Consider the following 12544-nt stretch of genomic DNA (forward strand, 5'->3'; position numbering starts at 1 on the left):
CCCTACTAGCACCTGCTGTAAAGCAGAAATCTTACCCTGCAAAGCATTCCCTCTAAAACCTCTTTTTGTCCCCAGCTTTTCACCTCCAAATTATGGCAAAGTTAAACAAAAAGCTGGTTCCAACAAAGCGATTTGCAAACCAACTCAGTCTTTAGAAAAACAAAACCCCAAACCAGTTCTTTTTTCCTGACTAACAGACTCCTGCTGACTCCAAAGCAGGAGTTTTGGAACAGCTTCTTTCTCAGCCCCAGGCAGAGGGAGGGTGTGTGCCCCCCCCAGGCTGGGAGGGGAGCAGAGGGCAGGAGCCCCACACGGTTCGGCCCCCAAGTGCCTGCCAGGATCCAGCAGCTCCAGCACGGCAGGAAGGCACCAAGGAGGGTTTATCAATTCCATCAAGAGTTCTGCCAAGATTCCCACAGAGCATTTTAACTGAATCACATCAGCATTTTTTAACAAAATCAGTTCCCCAGGAGAAAATTTCTCATCTACTCCAAAATACACAGAACTCTTATGCCTGCAACCCAATACACTGAACAAAGTTGGCATTTTATTGAAACATAGAATGTTTGATATTATTTAAAATCCACTTTGTTTGCACTGATCCATTAACTCTTGATCCCTTTGTTTTATAACTAAGGGAATCCAAATGTATCACAATGGTTACCACCTAGAAACTCATGTTACTGAGCTAGGGGATGTACTTCTAAATTGTGATTGTTAAGGGCTTTCTTTGTTAAGGTTACTTATAAACATAAGATTTGTAGATCAGAAAAGGCTTAGGTTTTTATAGCAATTAGTAAGCTGATTCAGCAAGCAACTTTCAAAAGTGAAGAATATGAAAGTGTGGGCCATGTAGCACTAAGAAACAGTACAGAAGCCACTAACACAGACTGCAAGATGTCTTCAGTGTGTAGATTAATAATATACCAGAGAAGATAATTTACTTGAGCATCCTAAACTGGGTAAGTAGCAATTCAGGGCAACACCAAAACACATACTTAAGTTTGCAAATGTTAAGCCCCAAGGAAAAAAAATTGAAAATTATTCCAGATTGCAGAAATTCTCAAAGCAGTTGTTACTACCTAGACAGATTAAACAGAACTATAGCCCTTAATATCCTCATTTCTTTTATTCACCTTAACTATTTCTGGGGACAGTAAGTATTTGCAACAACATTATTGATATATATTTAGTACTGCAGCCACAAGTATTTAAGCAATGCATAATAAATCATTTATTTCTGTAAATCAGGTCATTCCCAATTCAGTAAGAAATTCAGGGCTACGTCCCTAAATAACTCTTACATCACTTTTCTAGCATCAGACTAGAAACTGGCAGAGTCTCAGTAAGCTAAAAATGCTTCCTTACACCACTCTAGTTTCCAATGTTTTAGAGCAATAAATAGACTGAGAATCACTCCCAAAAAAGCAATGCAAAGGTATTCTCTGGAAGTAGAAAGGCTAGTCAGCCCTGAATATCTGGTATTATACATCTCAAAACTAGTTAGCTGGCTTTATTTTTCCCTCAGCCTAACACTGTCATTCAGCTCATTTTGGCAAAGTGTAACATATGTACAGTATGTAAGGCATGTGTAACATAGCTTAGAGCTTCAGAGCAATTCCAAACAATCAAGCAGACTACTGGGTACAATAGTGGAAATATGCCAAGTAGAATGGATTTGAAATATCACTTTGAAGTATAATCTTTCAGGTATCTTACATACCTAAAAGATCATACTTTTTTCCTCCCCATACCTGATATCCAGGACTAAAAAATTTCAGCCATGTGTTCACAGAATTCAATGTGTTGGAAGAAAATCAGGCTAAACTACACTTTTTCCAGATAATTAGTTTGGCCTTCTAACATGGAAGGTTTTCTGGAAAAATCCAAACATTAGATCCACATTTAATTTCTCATCTTATTTATGGAGGACAAATATTTCACCAAATCAGTCAGCTACTTTTTACAGCACTAACAGATGAAATTACCCTCATTTGTGGCAAAAAGGACATAAGATGGCACTGAACATCACATCCTCCAGAAAAGAACACAGCTTTCAGAAACAGCTGTTCTGGATATCAGGACATGAAGCTCTGTCGAGCTTCCAGGAGAAAGCAGCAAGAAAATACATTCTTAATGAAGCATATTAGTGAGACAAATGAGAGGTAGTTTCATTGCATTAAATCTTGTTTCCAAGGGAAATTGAACAGAATTTACCCATTTTACAAAGCTGTTACCTTTCAATCAAATGCATTCCATTTAACTTGCAAAGACATGGGTTACTAGCATCCACTGGCACTTCCAATGCAATTAAATGTAGAACACTACAGATTGATTTATGTCAGTGCAGGAAATATTTTCTCAAGAATACAACATCACTCAACCACACTGGATGAAACCTATTGTGCCTAATGAATGGCCTCCACAGATAATTTTTCAAACTTTTGAGAGACAGTTTCAAACTGTGTTCAGAAGAGCATTGGTCATTTTAAAGGGGACAGTAGAGAGCAGATCATCCTCAAAATTTCGTTAGGTGGCAGAAACTGTGAAGGCTGACAATGACCTACTAGTAAAATAAAGTTTGGAAAATATGGCTTCAGACTTGTGAGAAATGCTCATCTAGAAAAATATCTGTAGCCACTATATGGGCATGAAACCCCAGGACCTTGTGGTTTCTGTTCAAAAGACAAAAAAGTCAGCTGGCTGTTCTCCAAACCAAAACCCACATGCATTAGAAATTTAAGGTACAAAACAGTTTAAACAAATCTTTGTAATAGAGTTTACTTTTGTAGAGTCCTGTCTCAGCTGATCACACTCCAAGTGCTTTAAAGCAGCATGGGGGCAAGAAACTACAGTAGAAGGGCTAAACTTCACATCCTTCTCTAAGCTTACAACTGATTCACATCCTTCTCTAAGCTTGCAACTGATCCTAAAACCAAATGGATACTTCCATCTTCAGGTAGTATACACATTCTCTAGAAATATTAAAACTCCCATTGGCTAGTTTGCTTAAACAACACAAGCACAAATTTAAGTATGACTTAATAGACATGGAATTAAAACATTTATTATGATCATTTTCAGGTTTGTGACTTGCATTCCATTTCACTGAGTGCCTGCCTAGCACATTATGAGGTAAAGGAAGCATGCTCCAAACAGTATTTTTTTTCCTAGCATTCACTACTTTCTACAGCCATACTTTCCATCTCATAAGGAATCACTAAACACTCCTTACTTGAGTAAAAACCAACAATCAATGTTGCACATGGCATTCCAGATGACAAGTCATCAGTTTTCTAATGGCAAGTTTTCAATATTGTTTCACTTTGCAATCTAAGACAGCGTGTCAATAAAACTGTAATAGATTAAATTATTCTCTTTTCAACACATATGCCTTTGAATTTATGTAGCATTTGAGGGTAGTTTGTGTTGAATTATCTCTGGCAGGCAGCTAAGCACCACCCAGCTGGTTGCTCACTCCCTCTTCAGTGGGAGGGGAGAAGAGAATTGGAAGAACAAAAAAACTCTCAAGGAAAGAGAAAAGACCGTTTAATAAGTGACAGAATAAATTTTCCTAGTGATACAGTAGTATCAAGGGACGTTTACTTGAAAGTAAACTACCATTTATTTTACATCACCAGACTGTTAATAACATTCATAAAATTCCAAAGTATTCGGATATATTCAGCAACCAACCATTGACACAGGCTAAAAATAAACTCAATTTCTCCTGCACGTTTGATACAACATGGGAGGTTTTAATTGCATTTTTGATTAGAAAAGCCTAATCATGTCAAACCAGGTGTGCAATTAAAAGCAAGAAACTGGTTTATTCAGCTGCCTGAACACCCCTTCTCTGAATTTTCCTTATACTTGACAGGTGAAACTGGTAGGGCAGCTCAAATGCCTACAGAAATCCAGTGCTTACTACTCAGAAAGCTTGAGGCACAAACTCACAGCATAAACTACAGCAAGCAAGATGCAAATCTGAACTTAAAATAAATGAATCAAGTACCAGATTTAAAAACAGAAGATTTGAAGGATCCCAGTTGTGCATGCATGATGAATTAATTTATGCTAAGAATTTACATAGAATAAAAATAGCTTATTCTTCTAGTCTTCATGACTGCAGAGAACATCACATGATTGCTTGCCTAATTAAAAGGTAGATGTACTAATAAACCAAGGTGTGACAAGAGCGAGACACTTAAGAACTGTCCCCATGCACAGCATTCTCAGTCCTGTTTAGTTTCTTTAACGCTTAAACATACAAATTGTCACTTTTAAAAACTCAGTCTCACATTCACATTTTGAGAACTTCCATGAACTTTCCAATATATGTTTAACTATGAGAAGCATATGAAGCATACCAACACAAAACCAAGTGAAAAAGCTTTACTGGCCCAGATTTATGCTGAGTTTTTACACAAAGCACCTCTAATTACTCTTAAACTTCAAAATAAAGCAAAACAAAGAACAACCAAAACCCACACAATAGTCTATAGTTTAACATAGAAAAAAGGTTAACTTTTTTGTTACCTGACGTATTACTTTTGGTTTAGAAGCTACCATGGAAATTTTTTGACCTTGTGATGGGTGATAACACTAATGATTTGATCCTATCTGCAGACAACTGAAGTGTTTGGAGGCCACCAAGCTTTCCCAAACAGGTACATCACCTGGTGTTTTTTGTTTCTCCTTGCTTCACTGTCCCCATTCAGACCACTATAGACAGGTATAGAATTCAAACTGACCAAATCCACTCCTTGCTCATGCTGACAGAGAGATGGCATTGGAGCTGGGAGAGGATCCTTTATAAATGCAGCTGGGGAGAGCAGAGGAGATTCCTTACCACCCTCACTCCACTAAGAAAGCGAGAAGAACCTTTCCTTTGGAACCTAGTAATGTGCAGAAGGCAGCAACAATCCACAGAGATGAAGAACAAGACCTGATGCCTTTCAAATGCCCATCACTTCTTACACTTAAACACTTTTCCTGTAACTCTCCATGCTCCATATTATCATTTAGGAGAGCTGATTAACTTTCAGTCTGTTTTTTTCCCCCACTCTAAGTACTTGCCCAGAAAGCATTTCCTGGGTAATCAAAATCATTCAGGCTGCTACTCCTCAAGTTGTATGATCTTGTTCATAAAGTACTTGAGTTAGAAGCCCTCTTGGTGCAGTCTCTTCTTTCCTAGAATCCTCTCATTCTTTTTACTAGGACTTAACTACAACACCAAAAACATCCTAATATTGTTCCTCTGCAGAGTCATAACCAGTTTTAGCTACTTGTTTTTATACCAGGCCTCATGTTAAATGCCTTTTCTCAAAAGCCCCTATTTCACTTAGAATAAAGTAGCATGTGGCAAATTTAAAAACCAACACAGAACATGATTACTCATGCTCCACATAAACACATCCAAGGAATTCTAACCACAAGACATATTTCCAGTATTCAGAGCATACATTTAATGGAAGCTGAATAGAGGGCTTCCAAACAGAAAACATTTAAACTCATAAAATTCCTGAGTGACAAATAGCTCAAATTTGGAAGACAACCCATGGAAAATATCATACATGCCTGACCTATTCTTGTGCTCTTTCATTGTGACAGAGAGATACTCCAGATATGTCCACAAAATGTTTACTCCATTACATGTTTCAGAAGGCTTTCCTCCAAGAGAGGAAACCAGCCTCACCTGATTGGCCATGGGAGAACTGTCTAAAAAGTCTTCCTACTGCCTTAAGGTCTACAGTGAGCAAGCAATCTAATTGGAGAAATCTCTAAATAATTTTAACTATTTTGTCAGCTTTCACAGAGCAAAAATCATAACTGTTCTTGCAATTGGAAATGGAGGATTTTTCCTTATCCCAAACCTACCAGTTAAAATTGATGTGCAAAAGATACTTCACCCACGTCCTCAAAAATCATTACCCCACCCCTCAAAGAAAAAAATTAGGGGAAAAAACAAAAATCATACAACTCGAAAAAATCACACAAAATGCTTAAATCTTGACCTACATGCAAATACCATATTCCTGTATTTTTATGCTAATTGCCCAAACTCCTTCAGTTAATTTTAAACTTTTTCAGTGTCCTCTTCCTCTTACATAAACCCGAAGTTATCATATTTGTCCCGTACCTCTGCATCAGTTGTCAATCACCATTCTCCTTGAATTACTGTCCCGTCTCAACAACCAGGTACATGTCTACTTCTGTTCATCTGCACAAGCACTGTCTTATGTCCCTTTTTTGACTCTGCATGCACATTCAACCATACAATTTGGAAAAAAAAAATCCTAATCCGCACCACAGCTAAGAATGCTCAAGGCTGTGTTCCCTGTTGGCTCCATGCATTCTCTCAGAAATCTCACCAGTAAATATCAATTACTTCCATTCAAGACTACCTCCCTTCCACCAAAACCAAATCTTAGCATGTAACATAATTTGTCAGACTTCTGGCAACCAGCAGGAGATCAGAGTTTTTATACTTTCCTTCCACCTCCAGAAGCTCTCCCTTAATTAGCAGATTTGTTACTAGGCACACCACAGACGTTTAGATTCCTATCCCAAACAAGCTTGAAACTAGTATTTCCCAAAATTCTGCCACTGCTTGGATAAGCCTCATCAACTTGTTCTACAAAACAGTTTTTCATCTCAGGTAGACTTGCACCATCTTCTATTTTTATGACTTCAGCATCCTTCTCTCTGGCCTAGAACAAAATGAACAAACCCACCTGCAGACTTGTCTGAGCGACATTTGTGTGGAATGCTTCTCCAAAGGATGTGTGACTTGCCAGCTGAACAAAGCCAATAAGAAAAGAAGTACACATGTTTCTCTCTCTGCATTATAGGGGATAAAATTACCCCAGTACAGAGAAGGAAAAACAATCTGTTGTTTCTTCTAGGAGGTTGTTCACAGAAAGAAACTTCTCTTCATCCCTTTCCAGGACCAGGAAAAGGAAAACAATTTTTTATTTCTGACACTACTTATTCATTGATTCTTCCCCTCCAGCTAACCAAGCCAACTGTTTGGTTTTGCTTTAAAAAAAAGTTACTTTTGAACCCTGTCCTGTAGCCAGCTGCATCAAAATGCTGACTTCAAATGGTCAGCAGCAGTAGGCTCTGACACAGACCTGTCAGGCTTTCAAACAAGTACCTTCACACCTGAGGAAAGGGTTTGTCCAACCTCTGCCTTATCATGACACACAAAGAAACTTCCCCTCAGCACCACAATTATTTACACTGAACACCATGGTCTCATTTCTTTCTACTCCACCAGTTTCCTTAAACTATATTTTGAACTGGAGTCAGCTCCAACAGATGTATTTGCTTGATCCTACACAAACAATAACACGTAGAGAACTCTCAACTAACAAGGCAGCTGCTAGTCAAAAATGTAAGATATGCAAGCAACTCCCCCCCCATTTCCTGCATTTTTAGCAGCTCTAAACAAATAGCAGAAAGCTGTTGTAGTACTTGGGGCTACTTCAGAGTGATCAAAGAAAAATAACAAGGTTGGCTCTCCATTACCTACTCAATTCCATTCATTTTAAGTCAGTTTAAGAAATGTCATGGCATTCCCAGACAAAAATAGAGTCCTTAGGATTTGACAACATTTCTCCCCTCCTGAAGTGAATTAGAAATAGAGACTGAAATTATTGTTATGATATTAACAAGATTTTCTTTCAGAAGTAGATATTAATTGAAAGCAATTTAGGTTGAGGTGGGGAGGAGATTGCTGTGACACTGCAACTTTTAACACTATCTCTCCCAGCCACCTCCTCAATTGTAGAACACATGAGCCTTGCTTTAACAGCCATATGAAATGGGAACTAGGGCAAGGGGAAGGCTCTAATGGCAGGTACCACATATTTTCACAAGGAAGCTCCTTCCTGCTTCAACCCATCACAAGCCAACCTGTATACCTTAGCACCCTGAACCAACATCCCAGCTACATAAGCAAATGGCTGTTAATGGGCACAAGTGAGACACAACCACTCTGCTTTAAAAGCCAAAGGTTATAAAGGAACACAAACATGTGCAACACTTCTCAATCCACTGAGAGAATAAAGGAAGCAGTCTCAGTGTTCACTGAAAAATGTTGGATGCTTTTTTAGGTTAGTAACCCATCATCTGACTGCTGGCTATTGAAACTGCACTGTGGATCACAGAATCTTATATTGTGGCACCCAGAACTGCACACAGTTCTCAAGGTGGGGCCACACTTGAGTAGAGGAGGAGAATCAACTCTTCCAACTAATTAGTGATGCTGTGCTTGATGCACCCTAGGATTCAGTAAGCTGCTGCAGTTCCTTCTGGATTGTGATTACTCCTGGCATTTCCTTAGTTTCCAACAGATACATGTAAGATCAATAAATACTGAAAACAAAGGAATTACATTAAGAGTCGCCATACAAGAAATTCCTGACTTTCTCAATAAAACGTTCACTGGTTCAAGTTTCAGAGAAATGAACTTCAGCTAACAAGGCCAATAACCCCTACACTCAAGAACTTCTACAAGCACCATTTCTCAACTCTAAACCAGAGATACTCTACTAGTATATATACAAAAAGAAAATAAGAAAACAAAGTTCAACTTAGTAACACAACTTGATCCAAGCTGTGTGTAAAACTGAAATAAAAAGAACCAAAGCTGGAAACTAGCTGCAAAGCCGGACCTGTAAGGCAAATAGTGTTAATCCTTCACTAGAAAGCTGGGGACAGAAGCAAGAGCCTCTCCCTGACTACACCCAAGTTAAACCACGTTTGCCTCCCATAACCCAGAAAGAGCATCTAGTTGCTACCAGCATCCTAGCATCCAGGACTGAGGAGGAGATAAAAAGGGAGAGACAAAGAAGCAGAACAAGAGTATGGCAGATGAGGGGGAAGAATAAGAGTAGAATTACACTATGTGGGTCAGAGGACAGGAGAACACATAGGAGAGACAAAATAGGTAATGCACAGACAGTGCAGGAAGCGATGTGCTGTGATCCTCTACAGCAAAGAAACAAAACCAACTTATGAGCCCCATGAGAAGGGCTGCAAATAGCCAGACAGGGTGGGACAGAACACATGAAGAAACCAGACTTCCTCCAAAATCCAGGACTTTCTCTCCAGACTTCACTCTGTGGGCAGACCTGTGTGCTTAGACTTTCCTCAACAGGCAGACAACAGAATCACCTGGCTTTACACTGCACATTCTGCACAGTGGTCACAGGCTACATTAAACTCCCACTCTCTAAGTCAAAACCCAAATATTACTTTCCATCTTCAGCAATATCTTGAACAATTAAGCAATAAAAAAAAAAAAAAAAAGTCAGGTGAAAACAACTGCCCTCCAATGTTGTTCTCACCTCAAGTCTTTTACTCAGTGAGGCAGGGAAAGGATGAAAGGAAAGTGGTAGGGAAAGGGTGAGGACATGGTCCAACACCCAGAACTACTCAGTTGATGTTTTCTTCTTTTTACCAGCAACTCGAATTCAACAGATAGTAACAATCCAGAGATAGCTGACACCTGACTTGACTGCTGTAAAATGTCCTGGTTTGACATGGACAATTCTTGTCCATTCATTTCCCACCTTCTCTGGAAACACTGCTCCCCTGCTAAATTTGGATTATGTACCACCTTGCAAAACAGAGCCTAAACTATGGCTTATCAATAATTTCATGTACGACAGTTTGGAGTGTATTGTTCTAAAGGACATATCAAGGCTCTTCAGTTGGCAGCTCTTAACGGATCAAAAAAATCCCTTCTCTAGCAGCAAAAAGTGAACTACTCTTCCATGACATCAGAAATCACTGTAATACTGATAAACACCAGGTTTCAAGCAGTTTGTGGGCAACACTTCTTGAGCCCTCTAATTGCATCTATGTCCCTCCCTTCATCAGTTCACTACACAAGATCTGAAAAGATCACCATGGTCTCCACACAAATGCTCACCACCGTGAGTAGGCAGGAAAAAATAGAAGAAAAAAAAAACCAAGAAATTCTGCATAGCCTAAGCTGCAAGAGGCTGGTTCTTGCTCTAAAGAATTCAATACTTCTAGTAACTCTGATAATACAGAAAATACTTCCTCCATCTTGTCCTGTTAAACTAATCAATAGTTTTGTATAAGACAAGAAATAGAGCTTATTGCCCCTTTATAACTATTGTAAAATGGTAAAATACTATTTATCCAATAAAACTGACTTGAGAACATCCTTATTGAGGTATCTTCATAGTTACAAAACTCCTGAAAGTTCTGTATTCTATATTATTGCTATAATGAACTTTTTTGAGTTAATCCTGTCAAAAACATTCAACAGATCAAAACAACGGAGTGCAGCAGAGCACTGTGATCATGACACTTCTGACCTCCACCCTCCACCCAGGTATATTTCAGCTCTGAAATTAACTTTTGTATACAGAGGGAGAGAGACACAGGAAATATTGAGGTTACAAGTATGTGAATAGAAACTGACTCACCACAGTCCTTTGCTTGTTGGGCAGGAAGACTCTAACAATGGGCTTCTGTGGAGACTTAGGGTTATTCCGTGACATATCAGCAGGGTTTTGATACACTGAAAGGGATGAAGGTGCTACAGAGAGGCTAGAGGAGGAAGATGATGCAACTGTGTCTGTTGAAGCTGAACTGGAGACAGAGAAATCAGTTCCATTCCCCATGGATTCCAGTAACTGCTGTTCTCTCTGCTGTAGAGCATCAAGCTTGCTGGTGTACTCTTCATAGGCCTGTGAAGGAACAGCAGCTGCTTTATTCATGCAGTAGCCTCAGACAAAACCAGAAATATAAATTCTGATGAAATGTGAAACAAAACACTTCCTAAACAAATATAAATTTCCAAAGAATATGAAGAAAGTGGTCAGGTCAAATTTTCAGCATACAATGAAAAACATCATATTAAACCTTCTGAACCGACAAGTAATATTTTAACATATTAAATGAAGAAAAGGATAGAAGAAATCCTAAGTTACTGTTTCAAAGCACTGTACTGAAGATTCTAATTCACAACCACTTAAAAAAAGACAGAAGTCTTTAACCAATGTTGTCAGCTACAATGCTGAATTACTGAGCTCCAGAATCATTCTGTTAGAATGACAGTTAAATACTTCTAATGCAATAATTAAGAGAAAGCTCAAACCTGCTTCTTATGACCTGTATCTGATTCCTCACTGTTCACTATCCTTCATCACTGGCACTATCCTTTCATAACAAAGTACAAAAAATGCTTTTCTGTTAGAAGACAACAAAGTTTGCCCATCTCAAAGCCATCCATAAACATATAAAAGTGATACTTGGAAAGTTTTTTAACATCTTTTCAGCATGTTTACACAAAACCCACTTACACAGATCAAGTTTCTTAAGCAAACAAAAACACCAATAATATTAAATTTGCCCGTTAAGTCTTTATGAAATGTAGTTAAACTAAACATTACTGCCAAGGTCTATAAAACACATATATAATCGGTATATATTTTTCTTTAAAGTTTGTTATGCACAACTTTGCAACAAGAAAATTTTGATTGATATAAAATACTAGAACCATTTCTTCAGTATATAAATTACCAGAATATCGTCAAAAACCTGAATCAGTTAAGCAACATGTGTTTCACACTACAGAAGCATGTCGGTGTTAACGGACATATTTAGACCTTGTTTAGACCTTTACAGAAAAGAATAAACAAAGATCTTCGAAACCTGACATGTAAGCAGTAGGGAATAGAATTTCCTACTTTTCTCTATAGCAAGAGCAAGATCCATACCAACATGCATAGATTCTTCAGTGATATTTTCCAGTACATTTACACAAAAGAAAAATACTTTCTAGTTCTGGGTTTTTGGTTTTTTTTAATCGCTTATTTTACTTGCTTTCCTACTTTCTTGTTTGTAACTGTTGCTAATTAAAGTTACAGGAGAACTGGACTGACCAAATAGTCTGCAGCAACTAAATGTGGAAAAAGATAAATAAAAAACAACCAACATTTAGTAGTGCAGCCACAAGTACTATGTTTTATTAGGAATTTATTTCTCCAGGTTATATGTGCAGGCTCACCTAATCCAAACTGCTCTTGCTGTGTAAACAGTGGTTCATCCCTCCCTTTTTAAGAAAGCTTCTCATCCTCCCAGGATGGAGGTGAACATCACAGTTGCAAATTCTAAATGTTATGGGTTCCACTTCTGATAAACATATGTTAGTTGCAAGAAACTGAGAATTATTTAATATTTCTTTTAAAAACTGAAGATGTCTAGCATTTCACAAATAGACCCTCAACTCTGAGACTTAAAGCCAAAACATCTTCACTCTAACCCAACTGTATTGTCAAAAGTAAATTGAAAGATTACCCAACCATAAATAATGGCATTTTTTGGCTGTACAATAACACATGTGCCTCTCCTACTTCCAGGATCAACTTTGTGTGGAAACTTGAGTAAAAGCTTCATGTGTCAAGAATTATTTTCAGTAAACAAAAATTAGGAAACATAAACTGTTACCATTTCACCAATACTGTTCTAAATACTTACTTCCCTTTCTCATGAACAT

The 12544-nt window shown here is 38.1% G+C and overlaps 1 protein-coding gene and 1 long non-coding RNA gene across 4 annotated transcripts in view; one reads left to right on the top strand and one right to left on the bottom strand.

The window, feature by feature from the left end:
- BRAF (B-Raf proto-oncogene, serine/threonine kinase) overlaps positions 1-12544 on the bottom strand; it is an 82828-nt gene that overhangs the window by 45235 nt on the left and 25049 nt on the right. For 2 of the 3 annotated variants that reach the window (XM_064420865.1, XM_064420866.1), the window contains exon 3: positions 10470-10733. In XM_064420865.1, coding sequence (XP_064276935.1) covers positions 10470-10733 — 264 coding nt within the window. Of the gene's footprint in view, positions 1-10469; positions 10734-11143; positions 11206-12544 lie in introns of those variants that run through there. The other variant, XM_064420867.1, reaches the window with a different exon arrangement.
- On the top strand, positions 3145-5122 carry LOC135301385 (uncharacterized). Its single transcript, XR_010363149.1, has 3 exons — positions 3145-3302; positions 4630-4670; positions 4785-5122. It is a non-coding gene; the product is annotated as an uncharacterized LOC135301385 (long non-coding RNA).

This window comes from Passer domesticus, chromosome 5 (genome assembly GCF_036417665.1).
Source record: "Passer domesticus isolate bPasDom1 chromosome 5, bPasDom1.hap1, whole genome shotgun sequence".
Classification (NCBI taxonomy): Eukaryota; Metazoa; Chordata; class Aves; order Passeriformes; family Passeridae; genus Passer; species Passer domesticus.